Raw genomic sequence first — 24398 nt, 5'->3', positions numbered from 1 at the left:
AGTAACAATATTATGAAAAGGAAAGTTGAAAGTGGAGATGCTGAGTCACAGATAGGCACAACAAAAAGGCTGTCACAAATAAAGCTTTCGGCCAGTAAGGCCTTTATCAGCAATAGAAAAAACACACACACACTCGTGCTCGTTTTATTGGGTTGGCATGATAGCAGGCATAGAACAAATTCACACAGACACTGATAGAGTTCTGACAAGTTAATGAAGCCGGTATGCAAGTATAACAGAGATATTCAGGGACATAATTGGGAATCAACATTGTAAATTTAGAGAACATGTATTTTGAGCAGATCATGCATCAGTTCTGTTGCCTCCATCATATTTCACTTAATAATGCATATAAGGAATAATGAGTATAAGATGAGAAAGACTAGGATGTATACTGAGGCATATAAATATTGTTTTTTCAAACAATGGAGTGTCATGTTTGAATATCAGCAAACAGTGTTATGAAAAGGATAGATTATAATGTTATTGGATAGATAAAAAATAGCCTCACTGAGCCGCAGCAGAGGAAACACATGCAAAGGTTAAGAATGCAATGCCAGTGGCTCCTTCTGGCAGATGGGTTGAGGGGGAAGGAAGAGGAATGAAGGTACAGGACTGGTGGGATTTAGGAAATGGGGAGAATCACAGAAATGTTGCCCAGAACCCAGGATCAGGGGACACTTACCAGGTGGTAACTCTCTCCATTTCATAAGCCTCACCAGTCCTTCTCCCTCATCCCTCTTCCTTCCCCTTCAACCCTTCTGCCAGAAGAAGGAGCCTGTGACTCCAAGAGCTTGAACATTTCCTTAACTCTTATATTTGTTTTCTCCAGCCACTGCTTGGTGGGTAGATTTTTTAACCATCCCATTATACACTCCTGGAAATGGAAAAAAGAACACATTGACACCGGTGTGTCAGACCCACCATACTTGCTCCGGACACTGCGAGAGGGCTGTACAAGCAATGATCACATGCGCGGCACAGCGGACACACCAGGAACCGTGGTGTTGGCCGTCGAATGGCGCTAGCTGCGCAGCATTTGTGCACCGCCGCCGTCAGCGTCAGCCAGTTTGCCGTGGCATACGGAGCTCCATCGCAGTCTTTAACACTGGTAGCATGCTGCGACAGCGTGGACGTGAACCGTATGTGCAGTTGACGGACTCTGAGCGAGGGCATATAGTGGGCATGCGGGAGGCTGGGTGGACGTACCGCCGAATTGCTCAACACGTGGGGCGTGAGGTCTCCACAGTACATCGATGTTGTCGCCAGTGGTCGGCGGAAGGTGCACGTGCCCGTCGACCTGGGACCGGACCGCAGCGACGCACGGATGCACGCCAAGACCGTAGGATCCTACGCAGTGCCGTAGGGGACCGCACCGCCACTTCCCAGCAAATTAGGGACACTGTTGCTCCTGGGGTATCGGCGAGGACCATTCGCAACCGTCTCCATGAAGCTGGGCTACGGTCCCGCACACCGTTAGGCCATCTTCTGCTCACGCCCCAACATCGTGCAGCCCGCCTCCAGTGGTGTCGCGAGAGGCGTGAATGGAGGGACGAATGGAGACGTGTCGTCTTCAGTGATGAGAGTCGCTTCTGCCTTGGTGCCAATGATGGTCGTATGCGTGTTTGGCGCCGTGCAGGTGAGCGCCACAATCAGGACTGCATACGACCGAGGCACACAGGGCCAACACCCGGCATCATGGTGTGGGGAGCGATCTCCTACACTGGCCGTACACCACTGGTGATCGTCGAGGGGACACTGAATAGTGCACGGAACATCCAAACCGTCATCGAACCCATCGTTCTACCATTCCTAGACCGGCAAGAGAACTTGCTGTTCCAACAGGACAATGCACGTCCGCATGTATCCCGTGCCACCCATCGTGCTCTAGAAGGTGTAAGTCAACTACCCTGGCCAGCAAGATCTCCAGATCTGTCGGCCATTGAGCATGTTTGGGACTGGATGAAGCGTCGTCTCACGCAGTCTGCACGTCCAGCACGAACGCTGGTCCAACTGAGGCGCCAGGTGGAAATGGCATGGCAAGCCGTTCCACAGGACTACATCCAGCATCTCTACGATCGTCTCCATGGGAGAATAGCAGCCTGCATTGCTGCGAAAGGTGGATATACACTGTACTAGTGCCGACATTGTGCATGCTCTGTTGCCTGTGTCTATGTGCCTGTGGTTCTGTCAGTGTGATCATGTGATGTATCTGACCCCAGGAATGTGTCAATAAAGTTTCCCCTTCCTGGGACAATGAATTCACGGTGTTCTTATTTCAATTTCCAGGAGTGTATTATACTCTGTAGAATATGTTATGAATAAGTGACAATAACAGTGCTGTTGTAGAAATAATCTTCCCAAGGTTTGTTCCGTTCAACACTGATTTTCCTTGACTGCCTAGGAAATACATATTTCTGCAGAAGGTTATTAAGTACTCCTGCAGTATTATAGCTTAAAGATTGTGTAAAATAAGGAGACAATTCTGCGTGCAACAAGAGAGATTCACATAAAAGATTTTTTTTTTGAAATGTTTTTACTCTATAGAGCAAAACAAGGTGTCAAGCAGATACTTCTTTAAATTATTTTTAAACTATGAGATATTACTTCTTGTACCTCTGATATAAGTAGACAGTGAATTGAATATTTTAATACTGGTGTACTTCCTCCCCTTTTGTGTGAGTACCAAACACTCCTTGTCAGAGTGGAGATTGTCTGTCCTTCTAATGTTATGGGCACAATCTTGGTAATTCTGTTTATACTAGTAGGGAGTAAAGGAGACTGAACATAGTCTCTTATGGTTTTAGTTCTATGATCTGTAGAATTTATGTATGAAACATAAAGAATTATGATAAATAATTAATGTAGTTTGCAGCTTTCAGAACCAGACTACCTTTCTTTTCAGAAGGGACACATGGCATTGACAAATGTGCTAAAGCTGAGTATAAATTGTACAGAACAACAATTTCAGAATCAAATTTTCCTTTACATCTTTATTGCAAGAAGAAGGGTTCTCTAGTTCTGAATGCTAATATTCTGCTGCTTGGCCTCCTCCCTCAGTTTATCCTGATAGATGCGTGCTTTCCTACATATGTTTACAAAAATAAATTAAATGTCCACATTTTCAATTTTTTTCTAAGTTTATGGAGATGTGTTATGTAATTGAAATTTGCACCTGTTAATTAATGGTTTATTTCAAATCACTGCAAATGGAAGCAGCTTGTACACCTCTTCTTGCTTTTCTACTGATAAGTTCTGTGCAGTATTTGTTGCCTGTTTTTAGGCTTCAGGCTGCCAGATGATGTGGAAGAGTTATGATGGACTGGACTCTCATTGTCAGGTGCCTATGGATGTGATATATAGCTGTTTTCCTCTTCTTTTATGTAATTTTTATTTGAGTCTGATTTATTTTGTACTGGCATAGGCATCACAGTAACTGCAGTCTTTTTTTCAAAATTGGAATGTGCATGTACACATAATTAACAATTACCAAATTGTACGTGGCAGGCTGTTGTATAGTAGAACAGCAATGGAAGTTATAAGTCTTAAATCTTTTTCTGATTTTTCAAACTATCTGCACAATGAAAAGACTGTTACAGTTTAGGTTTTGGGCAGAGCTTTCTTCAGAAAAGAAACAAAAACACACACACATTCACGCAAGCAAGCACACCTCACGCACATGTGACCGCTATCTCAGGCTGCTCTGATCAGAATGCAGTGGTGTCATGTCAAATGCAAACAGCAATGTGGAGTGCGGCAGGCAAGGAGGAGAGACAGCAGGGTGCGGTTGGGGAGAGTGCTGCCTCTTGGAGAACGCAGGTACTAGGTGATAGCCAGACAAGGCTGCCAGGTGCAGCGTCTGGAGGGTGTGAGGGATAGATTGGGGTGGGGGGTGGGGGGAATGGAAGAGGAGAGGGACAGAGAAAGTGAAAAAGACCGATGGTTGCATTTGCAGAGAGCAGCACACTATGAGGATGAGGGCAAGTGAATTAGGAGGTTGAAGCTGTGATAATTTTGGGAGTGCAGAATGTATTGTAAGAATAACTCCCACCTGCATTGTTCAGAAAACCTGGTGGTGGAGGGGAGGATTCAGATGGCCCAGGTTATGAAGCAGCCATTGAAATGTTATGTGGAACAACATGCAGCTGAACATAAGAACCTTGAATTTAGTGGCTGCTTCACAACCTGGGCCATCTAGGTCATCCCTTCTATCACCAGCTTTTTCAAACTGTGTGGATGGGAGTTGTTGTTGAAACACATTCTCCACTCAAGAAATTATTCTGCCCTGAGCCTATGATAACCTACTGTTCCCACACCCTCCATTCAACAATTTCCACCACCTGTTTCCTACAGCTCCTACTAATTCATGTCCCCTCATGCTCATTGTGCACTGCAAAATCCAGTGCACCCACCGGTCTGTTTCCCCATCTCTGCTTGTCTCCTTTCTTGCTCCTTGTTCCAACCCCCCCCCCCCCAGTCCACCACCACCCCCTCCCCCAGCCTTCTGATCCTGCACCTTGCAGTTATTTCTGCCTATTATATTGTCCCCGTATGCTGCACCTGGCAGCAATTACTCCCCCCCCCCCCCCTCCTACACTCCCATACATTGTCTACCTTCACTCTCTCCACTCCACTCCTGATTATTGCTTGTGCTCGATGTGACACCATAGCATCCTGGCGAGAGCAGCCTGAGATAGTGGTCATATGGACATGATGTTTCCCTTTCTTTTCTGAGACGGCTCTGGCTGAAAGCTAAATGTGTAACAGTCTTTTCATTGTGCCTTTCTTCAACTCAACTTTTCTAATCTTTCTTTCTATTTCACACTCAACCACATTTTATGGCTTTTTTGATTTTAATGTTCTATTGGAGAGAACTGTTGACTCTTTCTCAAAATATATCAAGTGTCTCATTGAGGCCTTCACCAATCAAATTTACCCTCCCTACCTTGTCCAGAAATAATCCACAAAGGAGCACTCCTCTATCCTGACTCAGTACCACCCAGGAGCAGAACAACTGAATCACATTCCCTGCCAGGGTTTCAGCTACCTCTCATCAGGCCCTGAAGTGAGGAATATTCTCCCACTATCCATGCTATCCTTTCTACAGTGGTATTCCCTGCCTATCGAATCTACATAATATCCTTGCCCATCACTACTTCATTCTTGCTCCCAACCACTTGCCCCATATCTCATGTCCCTGCAACAGACCTAGATCAAAAGCTTTCCCATTCATCATCCCAGTACCACCTACTCCAGTCATGTCACAGACATTTCCTTCCCCCATCAGAGACAGGGCTACCTGTGGAAGTAGACACGTCATCTTGAAACTAAGCTGTAACCATTATGTTGTTTTCTACATGGGCCTGACAACTAACAAGCTGCCTGTGTGCATGAATGGCCTCTGCCAAACTGTTGCCAAGAGACAGCTGGACCACTCAGTTGCTGGACATGCTGCCAAACAAGATGTGGTTCACTTTAAAACTGCTTCATTGCCTCCTACATTAGGATTCTTCTTCCCACCACCAACTTTGCTGAATTGTGCAGGTGGGAACTCTCCCTACAAAATATTCTTTCTTCCTGTAATTCCCCTTGATAATAACCCTCACTAGTCCCTGTCCTCTAGCCACCTATCCCCTCCCTTGCTCCCCCTTCAGCCCTCTGTCCCACCTGTGCTCCTGCTAATTGTTTCCCAACTCCCTTTTCTATTTCTCTCCTCTGCATCTACATCTAAATACATTCTCCGCAAGCCACCAAATGGTGTGTGTCAGAAAGTACATTGTGCCACTACTAGTATATGTCCCTTCCTGTTCCACTTGGAAACAGAGTTAGAGAAAAATGATCATCTATATGCCTCCATATGAGCCCAAATTTCTCTTATCGTGTGTTCATGGCCCTTATGCGAAATGGATGTTGGCAGTAGTAGGATCGTTCTGCAGTCAGCTTCAAATGCCACTTCTCTCAATTTTCTCAGTAGCGTTTATTGAAAAGAACATGGCCTTCACTCCAGGGATACCCATTTGAGTTTCCTAAGGACCCTGCACACGTTGCCCTGACACTGAATGTAGTGGCCCTACATGCTTCCACAGAACTACAGAAGCACAGTATCTTCCCCAAACCTTGCCCTGCTGTCCCTCTCCCTTTCCACCCGATGCCTCCTCCTTCCCTCCCTCCCTCCCCCTCCCCAGTCATCACCACTACCACCATCACCCTCCCTCCCACCCCAGGTGCAATTGCAGCTAGGCTCCAGTGTCCAGAGATGGTGGTCTGTGTGTGTCAGTTGTGCTTGTGTGAATGTGTGTTTTCTGTTTTGGAGGAAGGGCTTTATTCAAAAGCTTAGCAGTCTTTTTCGTTGTACCTTTTTGTCACTCAACACCTACTCTATGTGGGGAGTGATAATCTATCCTTTCCATATTGTTGTTATTCCATCAAGGACCCTGAATATGGTATTTCTAATTTTACTGAATTGCACACTGTTGTGGACTCTCACAATTCTCTATTTTTTTTACCCATCACAGTCTTTCACTTTAGGCAAGATATTTTTCGATGCATACTAACATACACACACAGATTCTGTATTTTCAAGAAACGCAAAAATTAGACAGGACTTGAGGCATTCAAGTTAAACACAGTCAGTCAAGCAAATGTGCCTTAATTATGCTACTCGCGTTTCCTTATTGTTCTTATTTTTCATTTTCTTATTGCCTATCTTATCTATATAGTTAACAAAATGACAGTCAATACCTCTGAAAGCAGTTCATCTCTAGCATTTACTGATTGATATCACAACTTGCTGCAGTTCTGGAAATTCTTGAGGTCTTTGAGTGAGTGGGACACAGTGATGGGCCTGAATACTCCTCTGTGTAACAAAGGGATGATTCCAGACTGAGTACCCTTCAACCAAGCAGCCAAACATTATTTCACATGTATAGCAGATGTGAAATGAGATAAACACTTATGTTCTATTATTCTGTTGCAAGAGCATATTAGAGGTGAACTTCCGACACCCTCTACCAGACTTGCTGTGTGACTGACAAACTGTGAGGGTCCTTCAAATTCAGCCTTTTGTTTACACTTTTATTGTTGACTAATAATATTACAAAAGCACTATACTATTTTTCATATTGTTTCTGGCAGCAGATTTTTTTTCTGCAATTGATAGGTAACTTCTTGTTCCCTTCATTGAAAAAAGAAGAGAACGTCCCAACAGCCAAGTGTGCATGTACTGATAACTATCAAATGGTAGCTGTAATTTTGTCTTTTTGACAAGTTTTCTAAGGGCCAAAGTACGTGACAGTCACCTGGGGTTAAATCTGGACTATTGGAAAGATGTTTGAAAGATGCATGGTACTACACAGATTTTATTGCTGTATATGGATATGTGCGTGTGTGCGAGTGTATACCTGTCCTTTTTTCCCCCTAAGGTAAGTCTTTCCGCTCCCGGGATTGGAATGACTCCTTACCCTCTCCCTTAAAACCCACTTCCTTTCGTCTCCCCCTCTCCTTCCCTCTTTCCTGATGAGGCAACAATTTGTTGCGAAAGCTTGAATTTTGTGTGTATGTTTGTGTTTGTTTGTGTGTCTATCGACCTGCCAGCGCTTTTGTTCGGTAAGTCACCTCATCTTTGTTTTTATATATAATTTTTCCCACGTGGAATGTTTCCTTCCATTATATATATATATATATATATATATATATATATATATATGGTTAGAATAGAGGGAAACATTCCACGTAGGAAATATATATCTAAAAACAAAGATGATATTATATATAAAAACAAAGATGAGGTGACTTACCGAACAAAAGCGCTGGCAGGTCGATAGACACACAAACAAACACAAACATACACACAAAATTCAAGCTTTCGCAACAAACTGTTGCCTCATCAGGAAAGAGGGAAGGAGAGGGGAAGACGAAAGGAAGTGGGTTTTAAAGGAGAGGGTAAGGAGTCATTCCAATCCCGGGAGCGGAAAGACTTACCTTAGGGGGAAAAAAGGACAGGTATACACTCGCACACACGCACATATCCATCCACACATACAAGTCTGCTTGTGTCTGTATGTGTGGATGGATATGTGCGTGTGTGCGAGTGTATACCTGTCCTTTTTTCCCCCTAAGGTAAGTCTTTCCGCTCCCGGGATTGGAATGACTCCTTACCCTCTCCTTTAAAACCCACTTCCTTTCGTCTTCCCCTCTCCTTCCCTCTTTCCTGATGAGGCAACAGTTTGTTGCGAAAGCTTGAATTTTGTGTGTATGTTTGTGTTTGTTTGTGTGTCTATCGACCTGCCAGCGCTTTTGTTCGGTAAGTCACCTCATCTTTGTTTTTATATATAATTTTTCCCACGTGGAATGTTTCCTTCCATTATATTAAAAACAAAGATGATGTGACTTACCAAATGAAAGTGCTGGCAGGTCGACAGACACACACACAAAATTCAAGCTTTCGCAACAAACTGTTGCCTCATCAGGAAAGAGGGAAGGAGAGGGAAAGACGAAAGGATGTGGGTTTTAAGGGAGAGGGTAAGGAGTCATTCCAATCCCGGGAGCGGAAAGACTTACCTTAGGAGGAAAAAAGGACGGGTATACACTCGCACACACACATATATCCATCCACACATATACAGACGTGGATGGATATATGTGTGTGTGCGTGTGTATACCCGTCCTTTTTTCCTCCTAAGGTAAGTGTATATATATATATATGGTTAGAATAGAGGGAAACATTCCACATAGGAAATATATATCTAAAAACAAAGATGATGTGACTTACCAAATGAAAGTGCTGGCAGGTCGACAGACACACAAACAAACACAAACATACACACAAAATTCAAGCTTTCGCAACAAACTGTTGCCTCATCAGGAAAGAGGGAAGAAGAGGGAAAGACGAAAGGATGTGGGTTTTAAGGGAGAGGGTAAGGAGTCATTCCAATCCCGGGAGCGGAAAGACTTACCTTAGGGGGAGAAAAGGACAGGTATACACTCGCACACACAATCATATCCATCCGCACATACACAGACACAAGCAGACATTTGCAAAAATTAGACATTCTTTACACTGTGATCCGATGTTTATTTCCACTTGAGCTTGATTATAATTCAGCAATAACTCCATCACAATAGTCTTGTCATTATTCACTGTAAGTTTCCTCATTATTACATGTTCTTTGATCATATCAAAGGTTCATTTATTATTTTACAATGCTAGCTGTTCAACCCAGTCCCAGTTAATAATTGATGTATTGTCATTCTAATTGATGAATTTCTTATGTAGAGAGTTTACATCAGCTGCATCTGTAGAAAGATCAGCTGCATTGTTGCAACATTTACTTTTGAAAAGTCTCACTGATATAGTAAGTACTCCTAGTCTTAAACAAGTATACTATGGATTAATCAACCTGCATTTGCAACATGTGGGATTTAAATTCGGGATGGGTTGCGTACAGTCCACATGGGTGGGATATTCAGGCTTCAGAAGAGAGCAGTTAGAATAGTGGCTAATATGATCAAATGCCTTTCTATAGGGGCTACTTCAGTTTACTGACTGTACCCATTGTATGTCCTTAAAGACAATTACATTTGTAATAAAGAATGAAGAAATAACTGTAATGAATAGAGATATCCATAAACAGAATACATGAACTAGATGTGATTGTCATAGAATACTGAGTAATAAAAAGAGCTTCAAATCACAGTCCACTTGCAACTGGAAGACAGTTCTATAACAGGTTGCCAAATAATATAAAGAAACTCTGTGGAAATCTTTTAAGGGCAAGTTGAAACATTTTTAGTTAAAAGATGTTTATACTTACTCAGATTTTTGACCCAGTTATATATATTTAATTTATGACATGATATCAGTGTTGTAAATGTACAAAAAAAATGGTGCCCATCACTGTAAAGTTATTGAACAAATAAAGATAATAATTTAGTAATAATAATAATAATAATAATAATAATAATAATAATAATAATAATAATATCATCATCATAATAATGGTTGTCGTTACAACTGATGGGGGATCAGCTGTTACACAGTGGTGGTCCTTCCACATGACACCACCCACTACTTCTAGCAACCCAATATGTTATAAGCACATTCCATATGAATAGCATGGATTCTCGTTAAAATTTGAGTGAGTGTCGCATGTGTGACCACACTGATGACTGGTATACTGTGCACCCCAATGATGAAAGGTTATTTGTAAGGACATTTTAATGTAGCAAGTTAAGCATACTTAATGGTTCTGTATTAATGAAGCTTTAATATTATCATCATGTGATACTTACTTACTCAATATATTGAGCATCTCATCGCGGGAGAACGACCACTGCAATACTGAAATAATTACTAAAACTAATGAACTCGTACAGACTTAGATTTGGTCACACCTGTTTTTTCCACCACATTTATTCTTGTCATAAAATTAATTATTTCATTCATTCTTTAAATACGACAAGCAGCTGTTTTAATGATTTGTGGCCATTGGGCTGTCATACCTGTAACATCCCTACATCAGCAGGGTGAACACCTGAAGTTTCCACAAATGATGTGCACCTTTTGTCAGATCTCCAAAATAAAACTATAAAGCTTAGTTTTATTATGGTGTATGGTGCTCCTCATGCCTTGATGGATAAGTGAATAAAAGTGTGTTAATTGTTTTCAGTACGCCCTAAATAGATGGTGGGACGGTAAATTGAAAGCTATCATTAAACCTTTCTCCTCATGGTTATAATTGTTTATTTTTACCAAAATTATGACAGTTTCTTTTCTCTAAGTTCTTCAGTTTCTTGAAATATCCTGAGTGAACCAGAATTCATGCATATGGATGCCACAGCACAATTCCGTACATACCAACAGCAGCAGAAGTAAAGCTGTGAGTACCGGGCGTGAGTCGTGCTTCGGTAGCTCGGTTGGTAGAGCACTTGCCCGCGAAAGGCAAAGGTCCCGAGTTCGAGTCTCGGTCGGGCACACAGTTTTAATCTGCCAGGAAGTTTCAGTAAAAAAATGTCTGTAATAAAATTTCTTCCCTTGGATATTTTCAGTAGAAAATGAATGTCTTAGATAGTTTGGCAATACTGCAATCATTCATATGATAAATATTTTCATTCAGTACTGTGTAGCTGAACTGCCAAGTTAGAATAGTGGCAGAGTTTTGTATTCGAATACTCTAGTTCTAAGAGTTCTTTCTGCATCTAAATTTAATTTTCTTTTATTTTCTGTTGTGATATGCCATCTGGTTTCATAATTGTTGCACAGTGCACAGCAAATCTTACACAAAAGATGTGCAATTCTTTAATAATAATAATAATAATAATAATAATAATACAGAAATGAGAGCACAATCTTTTTTATTATTCAGCTATTGAAGACATATTTTACCTTTAAACATTCACTCTGTTTTGTTCCATGCACAACACTCCTTGATGATTTCCAGTCCTTTGTCAACATTGCTTCTGTTTTCTCCAGTTTTACCACTTCCCTTAAATAAAAAAAAAAAAAAAGAAACTGACTCCACTCCTCTGTTTCAATTGTTCTGTGTCTGCTTTCTTTATTCTAGGTAGTTCCCCTGCAACCATGCAAATTACATAGCCACATTGTCTAAGTATATGCTGATAACTGTAACAGTTAATTTATTTTTAAATGATCATTACTCTTCATGACTATTTCTGACATGATCAGCCAATAATCACTGTGTTCGAAATTAAGAGAAACTGTAGTGGTAAGATACGTATCATTTAAGAACAGTGTATACTACAGCTTTATTGGAGATAACTTAATAACAAAAATAAAAATAATACACCAAGACCTGATGTGATAAAGTTAACACAGTGAAACTGATGTTTAAACCAATTTTCTCATTTACATAACATATTCCCTTTGAACCTGATGTAAAAATGTGCCTGCAATGACTGTGTATCTAGCTTTCTGCTGTGATAGTGTGAAAGGTACTTATTTGTGTCTTGTTTCATAGATATACTAAGTATAACAAAGATTCTGGATGTACTTCCAGGTCTCTAAGTGTTGCTCACTGTTTTTAGTACACTCTAAATAGATGGCAGGACAGTGAATCGAAATCCATCATTAAATCTGTCTTCTCATGTTTATAGTTGTCTCTTTTTAAACTGGTTTTACTGACCCTGCTTTCCCCTGAATCAGACACAGATACTCAAGTATTCTAACACAAAACTCTACTGAGCAGCACAGGTGCAAGATACTGGAAATTCATGGTATTACAATGTTGCCATGTTGCCTTTCCTTAATGTTGATTTTCCACTGAAAATATAATCAATTACCTATACTTCCTAAAGGAAGATTTGAGTCCTATCATGCAGCACTTTCGTTGGTGACTCAGGAGTCCAATGCGAGAACCCACTTGGCACCCTCAGATAGGGCAAGTGTATATCAAGCCGATAGAGGGCTTCATTCTAACTGCTTGTCTACACGCTCATTGTACGGCATCCGAGACACAGTAACATACCAAGAATGTGCAAGCGGTGAAATATTGTTACAGAAGTTTTTGCACTTTAAGTATGTGAAGAGTCTTGCTGCAGTGTCTGTGTGCATGTATTTCGGTTCATCTTATATGTCCTTTCTTTCTACACTGCACTCCATGATGAGCAAAAGTAACCAGCTAGAAGCTTAAAGAGTTGTGTGAAAGGTGCTTTATTGTAGTAGAAAGCTACATCAGTTAGGAATCAGTCACTGTTGATATTAGCACACAAGTATGCTGGAGGTGCTGCATAAGATGGTAATTGTAGGAGTCTTTTAGAGGGCAATGTGAATCATTATTTAGAGTAGTAGTTACTGAGTGATAGCACGCTGAAAGCGTTTTAGCATTATCTGAATGGAAGGCTGCTGCAGTATCTTGTCTCTGGTAAAATTATAGTTGTTTTAGATATTCAAAACAGATAACAGTTACTTCATCTTTTGTTTCATGCCTTTCATAAATGAAGAAAGACTGTAGTGCAAAATTAGCTTGTCGGCAGTGGAAAAGAAAAATCTGTTTACAGTAATGAGCCATCTAAATTCAGTTGGATGGCAGTTGGTACTAAGCTGTTTGCATCTTGTTTTAAGGCAAGGCACGATAATGCTTTTCCCTTGTTTTAGCCAAGCTTTCACTACGTCATACAATATTTTATTTGCAGCAGTATTGCTAGTTTACAAGGCTTAAGAGATACATGAATTAAATAATAATGCAGCTTGAGTCCACCTTACAAATAATAAAATTATTATTCGTTTTCTTTCATTTCATTTTCGTTAGTTAGTATGTAAAGTGGGTAGCCCTCTTTGAACATGTGAAAGAGAGATAGTTTTCGTGATTTTTTTCAGGTAAAATCTTTTGAAGATTTCACAAAACAGCTTCGTATCCTGATAGAGAATTCAATTCTGATCAAAATCATGCATCTCATTCTCAAATTGTGTTTACTGCCAATTTTAAAAATATTATTTTGAGAAAAACTTGTTTAAAATTTTGTGTTACTTTTTTTGTGGTTAAGTTAAACATACCTCCAGTCACTGATCTGTGGACCATACAGCAATCTTTCCTGATCCAAAAGGAAGTTGTCCTCGATCTTCTCTGTAGCCATGGTGGTCCTGTGGGTCTCTTTGGCAGCTTCTGTCATCCACTGCTCTGTTCGCTCAGTGCGCTTTTCGTTCACTTTCATGCAGAAGTTGTAAGAACTTGGTCCGATCTCAAGTTAAAGTATGCTCATAATTTCCATAATGCCTGTTAGGCCATCATTGAAATTAAATGGCAACTATTTTTTTCCTCCCTGTCAATGGTTTTCAGAGACACGTTTCACAAATGGCCTTGTAACTTGATAACAGAGTTTCTGCTGAACTTCGGATTAAAACTACAGTAAAGTGAACATTCCAGAGAAAATTATTAGCAAATAAACTGATTTTTTGGAATTTTCAAAGAGGACTACCCCCCACCCCCCACCCTTGATTGGAATTATTGTTACTGAAGTTACAATTACTCATTATGTATTTGTAATCTGGTGGTCTTTACCATTTAATACTTGATGATTTCCGTGCTGTTTTATGTATTGTGAAGTAGTATCACATAGATATTAATGTACACTACTGTGCAAAGGACAGTTAGCTGTTGGAAATATTTTCTGCTAATATCAGATTAAGTGTACACGTTTCAGCCCAGTAAATGGTAATATTGTATTTACAGTTATAATGATCACATTGCTGATGTTAGTGTAAACTTCTGTAAAATTTTCCGTGTGGTTCACCACATATCTCAACTGATAGGCTAGTTAGATATTTAAAAATGTAAGTTTATATACTTATGAATGAACTGTTGAGAAAGAAGTGTTGTTTCGTGTGTGGAACCAATCATCAGATGTGTAGTAAAAATATGTCTTTATTATTGTCAGAGATTTAACTCTTGCTACAGCTCAGTAGCATCCTTTTACAATGACTGCATCAACCATGACAGCCAAATGCGCACACACACACACACACACACACACACACACACACACACACACACATTTAACTTAGTTTCTCCAGCATAGAAAGACTTAAACTGGATAAAAATGATGTACCCACTTACGCTCTGTCTTCTGTTAATTTAACTTTGAAACAATCTCAGAGTGGTGATAATACTCTGAAATAAGTTGGACAAATGTTTTACAAGCAAACTCCTTTGAAAATGAGTAACACTTCTTTAGCCTTCTTGCAATTGATCTCAATGTGGCATCTACCTCCATCACATCACCTGTGGACTGATGTGACTACTACACCTTAATTTTCTCCAATTGGATACCCCAAGGTATTTGATGCCTGTTACTGATTCAAATACTTGCTTTATAATGGCATAGTCAAGCAACATTGGACCATTGGGATATTTTTGCAGATTACATTAAAGTTGTTCCATTAAGTTTCGGGTGTGCAGCCACAAGAAATCTCCTTCTTCTTCTAATATTTCGGCTGTATAACGTTCAGCCATCTTCAGAGTGAGCCGCAAGACTCATGCAGTCTTGCGGCTCACTCTGAAGATGGCTGAACGTTATACAGCCGAAATATTAGAAGAAGAAAGAGATTTCTTGCGGCTGCACACTCGAAACTTAATGGAACAGTCTTTGCGCTGCCAAAACCTGAAGATTTACATTAAAGTTAATTATGATGAATGTCGTCTACTTGTCTTTTCATGAAATGTATATGACTGCAGGTCTTCTTACATGACACAATATTTTTTAGACAATGCAAACATTTCAAATATAACCATTTCATCTGGAAATAATTTCAAAATACTGCCAACTTTACTTACCTGGACACTTTCATATGTATCATGAAAGCAGTGGCTCTGCCACACTTCCTTGAAGCACACCAAATGCTGCTTTCACTTCTGTAAATGTCTTGCCACTGAGAGGTTCTATTGAGTTCATAATAAGTTTTAAATCAAGGTAATATGAGGCCTTCTTTGAAATTACTGAGAAAATTCCAATTGTTTCTTTTTAATGGTATATGGCTTAATTATTGAAGATGAATGAAACGTCAGTGAATTGTGCAGCATTGCTAACGTTATGGTGCAAATGCTTCATTTTATCTACTCAACTAACATTAAGTATGGTAAGAGGACATAGTGTACTTGAATTCAAATAATAGTTCAACTTTCCTGACTCTGTTATATTTCATGAGCATGCCAGTTACATGCTTGTTTTCATTATAATTTGCATACCTAGTGTAAAGCCTACGTTAAATAGTTAAAAAAATTATTGCTTGCTCATTTGAAGCAATTGCTATAGATATTTTGAATAGATATATAAAATATTGTCTGTATAGTGGCTATTCTTGTCACACACTTTTATTTTATTACAGAGTGGAGACTCTGCAGAAGACAGTAGTTCACTTCAGCTAAACACAACAGAGCATATGCAAAATGCAGAACACAGTGATGTAAATGCAATAACAGAAGATGAGAGGTCTACACCGATTGTCAATGATGATAGCTGGACTGATGTCAACTTAAATGAAGAGGGTCCTGAGATAGCATTGTCATCTGATTCAATGCATAACAACTTGCATGATGGACATGATAACAGTCGTGGTGAAAAGCCTCGTGCAGAAATATCTGTTGTACGTGTTCCGGATGGTATGTGCCCTACTCCTGCACAGATGAGGCCAGATGAACTGCCCATAAAACCTATGGTTGAACACTTGGCTGTGCCTACGCCTTCTCGAGAGGCTTCACTCACACAGAAGCTAGAAATGGCTCTGGGCTCTGTCTGTCCATTACTGCGGGAAATAATGGTTGACTTTGCTCCTTTCCTCTCTAAAACCCTGGTTGGATCACATGGGCAGGAACTTCTAATGGAAGGCAAAGGTAAGTAGTCATTGTAATCAAATATTTTTGTAATGATAAGTGAAAATGTCACCAAATAATAGAACAAGCTCAGATTGAGTAAGATAACATACCATTAAGTAAAAAATGCTTTTATGATTCCCAATTAATTGAGTTCGGTTTTGGTAAACCTGTACCCATCGTTATGGAAGGAATCCAAAACAAAACCTTTGGAATTTTGATATTATCTCTTTTTCAGTTGTTACATTTCAAGTGAAGGAAAAATCATTTTTGTTACTCTTTTTCATAGTCTTCTTACTACCTAAATGTTAAGTAATTAAGAACTCTGGAAGCCTTTCAAAATATTGTTACACCAGATAACATAAACATTTATAATAAATTTTTATTGGAATTGCAGCAGTTTACAAGGAAATACCTCTTTTCCATGCTGCACATGATTTTTAAAATTTTATTTATCCATCTAGGCACATTTCACCTTTTTAACAAGGGATCTTCAGTGGGTGCCATGGAACGTTATGAGGGTGTGCTTAAATTAATTCCTTCAAATTTTTTAATGTGAAAACTCTTAAAGGTTTGTAAATAATACATACATTATTAACATTCTGCGTATTTATTCATAATGTCTACATATTTATTTCTCAACATTGTGATCCTGGTGACTACCACATTTCTCCCAGTGAGAAATTAGTTTGTTGATATTGCCACTGTAGACTCTTTGACTTTTTTGATGGAGCCACCACCCTACCTCAGCTTGCAATGCTTCATCACTATCAAAGTGAAGCCCTTGAAGGTGTTCTTTAAGTTCTAGAACCACCTGGAAACCAGGTGTGGATAAGTCAGGACTGTGTGGAGGATAATTGATGAGAGTGAACCCAACGTGTCAGATTGTTGCAAATGTTGCAGTGCTCGTGTGTGGTCTGGCATTATCATGCTGGAAGAGAGAGAGCCCTGCATGTGGACGAATGCATCAGATTCGAAATTCAGTTACAGTACACTGTTTCTCATGCATTGACATGGTTAACATTGCATGCCACCATGTTACACGCTACAGATCAGAGCCCTGTAGTGGAAGAGGGCTGCAAACACTTAGACCTGAAGAATAAAGATGCAGAATGTTAATAACATTTGTTTTGTTTTAAAAGCTTTAAGAGTTTTCACATAGAAAAATTGGAGGCATTACATTTCAAACATGCCCTCATATATGATTTTGTTGTTGTTACATATTGGTTATAGATTCAAAACAGATTATGGAAATTTTTATATAGTAAAATGAAAAAGAACAAAAGAAAGAAATGAACATATGGCGTATTTGGCCGGGAGGCCCCATCAGAGGAAGTTCGGCTGCCAAGTGCAAGTCTTATTTCAGTCAACGCCACAGTGGGTGTGGTTCAAATGGCTCTGAGCACTACGGGACTTAACATCAGTGGTCATCAGTCCCCTAGAACTTAGAACTACTTAAACCTAACTAACCGAAGGATATCACACACATCCATGCCCGAGGCAGGATTCGAACCTGCGACCGTAGCAGTCGCGCAGCTCCGGACTGAGCGCCTAGAACCGCGAGACCACCGCGGCCGGCCACAATGGGTGTGATGAGGATGAATTGATGATAAGGAGAACACAACTCCCAGTCCCCAAGTGGAGAAAATCTCCAACCCTCCCGGGAATCAAACCCGGGCCCACTTGCATGTGAGGCGAGCATGTTACCACCCAGCTAAGCAGGCGGACATAATAAAATGAAAAGGTGCTTACAGTAAAGTGTCTAATTTATTATTAACACTTTCAACACTGCCCTCTTTACACTCGGCACTTGGCTGTGGACTGGCATATTTAATGGATGTTTGAAATTAGATTGCAAAGAACAGAAAAATGATAGGAATATGGTTCTTGCATCATTTAAAAGGAAAAAGTAAGAGCTTTACATGAATGTGAGTTTATTTTACAATATAAAATACAAATGGGTGTTATAATTAAAAACAGTAAACACAAAAATGCCGTGGATAAAAAAGTTTTACATGATCTCTCTCTTGAGTAATGCCATTATTACTGTATCTAAATTTAAAACAACATATCACTGGACTGTCTAACTGCAGTTACCTGTAAACTAGAGTATTTTAATAGTTCAGATGTAGTTAGCCTTTGTGTGAAAATCCTGGAAACATTGTGGGACGCAAAGGCCAACGCCACAGTCCTTGCACCACTATCTACTGTCCTTCCTTATGCGCTTACCCATCTCTTTCTACCCCCTGTCTGAACATACTTTGCAATACCTAGTAGTATTCACCTTGTTTGCAGTGGGTGGGACCTTCTCTGGAAAGTGCCTTGCAAATGTCCTCTCAATTTGTGAGGATGAAGCAGCTTGTTGCTGAAAAATATTTCCGCACTTCTCAGCCAATTTCTTGCCCACTTTGTGAATAAAGTCTACTAGGGATACATTCTTCCTCGTCTTCTCTTTATATAAAATAAAACTGTTGACAGCTGAGACGATAAACAACTGGAAAAACAGCTTTTTCCACCACTTCAAAGTTTTTCGGGCAAATGGATAATAGCTGGAGAACTGATCTGCTCTGTCAACCCCAGCTTTATTCTTATTGTAGTCAATAATAACGTCTGGCTTTACAATTTCTGCTGTTCCATCTTTCGCCCTCACTTGAATACTAGTGCTGGTAGACTTATGCTTTGTGGAAAGACAAAAAACATCTCGTTTTGACTTCCACTTCATTGCCAAGAGATGGTGTTTCCTTTGAAAAACTATCTTTTTTTTTAGTTTTAGTGTTTTGAATATTCATCGCAAACCTTTCCTGTTTTTCATTACAGTTCCCACTCCATGAGCTTTATTTTCCCACAACATGTCCAAAAGAGATGGACCGGTGTAGTACCTATCCATATAAATGCAATGTCCTTTGCCAAAGTACTGTGAACACAACCTTTTTACAAGGCCCTCGATGCTATTGTCAACACTGTCTGCAGAACCTGTATATACATCACAGTTTAGCATATAACCAGTTGATGAATCGCAAAGAGCGTACAATTTTATTCCATATGTACTGGGTTTGTTTTTCATGTATACTCTGAAGCTTGTTCTACAACGAAAGGGACCCATTGCCATATCTATTGTCAGATTCATGCCTGGACGAAAATTAATTTTGCTTTTTTTCACAAAGAAATCAAACAAAGGCCTCGCTTTGTGAAGTGGGTCATGCTTTTCTTCGCCTCTGCTAATGAACGTAGGATTGTCATTTAAGTGTAACATCGACAATGTAGGGCAAAATCGATCGCGACTCAACAATTTACTCGCAAATCCTGTCTGTGAAAACGGGTCTGTTGACAAATAACCACTGATTTTCGGCCATTTGACGACTCACATATGCAAAATAATACTGAGAGACCAATAAATCTCTTGCAATTTTACTGCAGACCACTTATGCCAAACAGAGTTTATTTTCAGGCAACCCTTGCGTTTCATTGCCGTAATAACGTTACCAGCGTACCGAATCGTTTCACTTTTGATGAGCCGAATAAGGTTGTCGTCAAAGAAATAACTAAAATATCGAAGCTCCTCAGTGGCATCTGAAAAATGCGATGCTACGCTGACTACTTCTTGGAAGTCCGGCAGTGCTTGCTGATCATCTAGTTCCAACCAATCTTCCTCTTTGTGCTCAGTTAGGCACACACGACCAGGTACCACAGATGGTGACTGATGGTCTGTACCACTCTCTGCATAGAAAAAAAATAATGCTAAGATTGGTACTAAAAGGTGCTAAATGCAAGTGAAGTAATGAGCATTACTCACAATACAAAATGTGGTAATGAACTCTTCATTTTATAAACAATTGAGACATATACATACCTGAATCATCACTTGTACTTTCTTCTGGAGAGTACGAATCTGCTTTGGAGACCCGCTAAACGGGCTTACGGAGCCAAATAAAGGCTCACCCGTAAGGTATACAGGCGCTGTCGCCAACGTCAGGGGGGCCATATGGCCCATATGGCGTACGGGCACCGTGCTGTAAGTGTTAAAAATCATATAGTTTTCCCTTGTGTCGAAAACCAGTTGAATGTCTCCATTTTTTATGTAGTTGCTGTGGTTTTGTAGCATAATAACAAAGTAAACCGCAGGACACTCAATTATGATGGCTTGTTAAAAAGTTAAATGTATATGAGTGTGCAAATCAAATGAAAAATTCATGAGCAACAGGTAAGAAAAGGCGTTTCCTCGCAAACTACTGCAATTTACCTAGAGTTGCTACGGAAATTAGCCACGATAAGAAATTTGTTCTCTTATAGCCTTTTTCTTAGTGCGATGAAAGACATTGCTTGACATCAATGTAATTAAATCTTATTAGCCTCATTTTTTTAAAATTTTGGATTTGAAATCAGTTGTCCAGAGTTTCATGATGGATGGTGCATCCTGTGCATATTTGTTAGTTATGATTATGTTTGTGCTGTTACACCTATATTGAAATACTTTTTTTCCAAAATGGTATGCTAAGATTTCCTACTGAGTTACTTATAGTAATATTTGTCCATAAAGTAAAGCTGTTATCAGTCTGAAAATATATGAATTTCATATTTACCCTTTTGTCAACAGCAAATACGGGTAATACCAGACCAATGCTAATTTTTATGGTCAAAGACTTGATTATAGGCTACAAAGACTGTCTTTAGTCATTATTGTGCTTAACATAGTGTTTCACTCATTGTATACTTAGCATAGAATATGTCCTATTAATTAACAGTTTCAAGTACCAGTGTTAGCGCATTCATAACAAACCAGACCATGTATTATTTTACATATTTTGGGAATATGCTTATAGTGTTTTACTGGGACATTCATGTAATTTTAATACCTCTACTCAGAGAGATAATTAGAATTTGAAAGCTTTAATATGAGATACCTGTTCAGTTTCAACCTTGATACTCACATGATCACAGCATATCTTTTTCACACATTCACAGCAGTATGTCACTTGCTTTTTTCGTGAGCTTGTAATGTATAGCTAAAAAATTATTGGAAATGGTGGGGGAAGCTATAAATGGTTTATTGCTACCACAGCTTTAAAAAGCTTAGGTAATTTGTAATCACTCAGAATTTCAATGAATCATGTCATTGCAAACACGGCAGCAGTTAGTACAATCTCTTAATGTCTTCTGATTGTTTTAGTTGCTTTTCAAACAGCAGAGCAACCAATCATTAGGTATATGGTGTGATACTAGGATAATATGGTTTGATATGAAGGTGTATACACCATAGAACTCAAAATATAAACAAATTTTACATGTTAAATGGAAATGAGTGAACAAACAAATAGAAGAAAAGTCTATTTTATTATATCCTTGTTGCCTGATGATACTTTGCTCTCTTAAGATTTTCAGTTGCCAGACCAACTATTTTTCGTGGAATAGTGAAATGACAGGATCAATTTTGTATCTTTATGCTTTCTCTCTTGTTTTACTGTCTTTCAAGTGCAGGGTACACAGTGGCATATTTTACACCCAACATGTCATGGATCAGTTTCTCCGTGAGCTGCATCTGGAATCAGATGACTCAAGATGAATTTTTGTGAACAAAAATGACTTGTTAGTCACTTTGTATGCACCTACATCTATTTGAGAAGAACATTAATACAGTTACAAATGCTTAAAGATCATGCACGGTCTAGCCTTTAAATACATAGAAATAATGGAGCCTTGCCATTAATTTTCTTTCTATTTATATGAGAGGTTGATGGTAGTCACTATGGAGACACATCAGCAGTGACCGTTGGGGTATATAATGGTTAGCTGTGCTTCCCAGAGGAGAAGCTCCCTTTTTTTTTTTTTTTTTAATTTCCCTCTCTAATAGAAGGATGCTACTGGTATCACTGCATTCCTTTTGGAGCAGGAAAAGAAATGTATTAGTTATGAGTATAACACGTATTTTTTTAAAAATTTCTAATTTTTTTCTCACAACTTGTCCCTGTCACTTAGAGCTGCTCAGCAACAAAGTCCATTTTTACATTTCCTTCTAATAAAAAGCTGTGCATTGTAAGATGTGCCCTTTGGTTTGTAAGAAATCTAATTTTACGCCCTGTCATACAAGTTGCCGCAGATTCAAGCACAAGCAGAAAGTCACACAATTTCTCTGATATCCAGTCAGGTTGATGCAGAATATATGAATCATTGATCTTGTCATCTTTATCAGGTGCAGAGTGTGTCAGCCCTAGAGATACCATCTAGACTCCAAACATGTCTTGCAACACATGACAAAGAAGATCAGGTCAATTGTCAAAATAATGTGCTAAAAACTTAAACTACCATTGCTGCTTTGCTTGATACTCTGGATATTTATGTTGTTCAGTTGTGCTACAAAAATAAAGGACAACCCAATACAAATGTGATATCTACGTAGTACCCCATTTGCTGATAGAACCACATCTTTATATTAGCATTTTAATTTCCTGGCTCGCCCTTTTCTCCTGCCAAAGAGTGGTTTCTGCATATTGTTTCACCACCAGGGAGAAATTTGACAAAATAAGTGGAAATACTGAATAGTCCAATTAATACTTCAGCTCATTATATGTTTTTTTTGTCTTGTTGTGTGGTGATACTTTCTTCATGATCCTGCCAGTAGTGTTGTGTTTTATGAATGTTCACTCCATGATAAATCAAGCAACCTATTGTCCCTATTTATGATGTTAAGGAACCTTGGATGTCAGTCAGTGAATTTTGTGAAGAGAATTAGTATATGTTTTTTATTTTGAACAATATTCCCTCTAACATTCAGTTCCAAAATATCCGTTGTAGATCTTGGTTTTAAATGCATCAGTTCAGTTTCTATCCAACAGAGCAACTTCAGCATGTTGTACTGCTAACAGTACCTCATCCATTTGGCTTGATTCTGAATTGCGACCACATCTGTCCATTAATGTCTCTTCTCCTAACAGTGCATTTATGTTGTGTGTTGTTTCATGTATGTGCATGAACTTTATATTTTGTTGTACACGTATCAAGGTATGATGTATATTTGTAATGCTTTGCTTCTTTTTTTGTGCATTGGCTGTAAATAGGATTTCAAGGTAAATTCATTATTTGAGATCTATTGCATGGGCAGCATGGTTCTCACAGTATGCTATGTAGAGAGTAATGTTACCACCTTGCTTTGTATTCCATTGCTTCACCTGAGGGATGAAATTATAATTAAGTGAGTAACATTTAACTAAATCATACAAACTTGTGTTTCATTTCTGTTTCAGGTTTAACAACTTTCAAAAATAGCAATTCTGTTGTTGAACTAGTTATGCTCTTGTGTTCACAAGAATGGCAGAACTCTCTGCAGAAACATGCAGGCCTTGCATTTATTGAATTGATCAACGAGGGGCGGTTAGTATCTATTGGTGAAGCCATCATCAGTTATGTTTTGTGTTGGTATTATGAGTGATACATGCTAATGAACTTTTTTCCAGATTGTTATCTCATGCAATGAAGGACCACATTGTACGAGTGGCAAATGAAGCAGAATTTATTTTAAACAGAATGCGAGCTGATGATGTTCTGAAGCATGCTGACTTTGAGGTTACTATTTTTTGCTAATACTTCTCTACATTTCATTAGTGCTTATTAACTAGCTTGACATTTAATTCAGAGGCCAAAATGTCATATTTCAGAAAGTTGCTTTACATGTTACCGTACTGTTCAAGTGATTTTGAAAGGGTAGGTGGACCAGGACATGAATTTATGTACAATTATATGATTAAACAGAATGTGTTATATTTCTATTAACTTATGTGAAACAAAAACTGTTTTAATATCATTGCCCAAAGACTTTCTGATACCACTGGTGTTATATATTTTCTGTAAATTCCTGTTTAAATAATGAGCCAAATGAAAATTAAAACAAAGAATTACACAGTATCAGTTCGAGTACAGTTATACTTTTGAAGCTGTTATCATTGTTTTTGACAAGAGTTGGATGGAATAGCATGGGATGAAGACTGAAGTTGAGAAAGTGAGGAACAGGAGATCTGGTGACCTCTCAGGAAAGTCTTTCTTATTAGTGCTTGATCAGTTCAGGGCACACACAACAAAAATCAT

At 39.1% G+C, this 24398-nt stretch overlaps 1 protein-coding gene across 1 annotated transcript in view; it reads left to right on the top strand.

Moving 5' to 3' along the window:
* LOC124622011 (neurobeachin) overlaps positions 1-24398 on the top strand; it is a 1442121-nt gene that overhangs the window by 654550 nt on the left and 763173 nt on the right. The window contains exons 29-32 of the mRNA XM_047147563.1: positions 15839-16343; positions 23375-23383; positions 23561-23687; positions 23771-23879. Coding sequence (XP_047003519.1) covers positions 15839-16343; positions 23375-23383; positions 23561-23687; positions 23771-23879 — 750 coding nt within the window. The remainder of the gene's footprint in view (positions 1-15838; positions 16344-23374; positions 23384-23560; positions 23688-23770; positions 23880-24398) is intronic.

Source organism: Schistocerca americana, chromosome 7 (genome assembly GCF_021461395.2).
Source record: "Schistocerca americana isolate TAMUIC-IGC-003095 chromosome 7, iqSchAmer2.1, whole genome shotgun sequence".
Lineage (NCBI taxonomy): Eukaryota > Metazoa > Arthropoda > Insecta > Orthoptera > Acrididae > Schistocerca > Schistocerca americana.
This window is presented reverse-complemented; position numbering and strand designations above follow the sequence as displayed.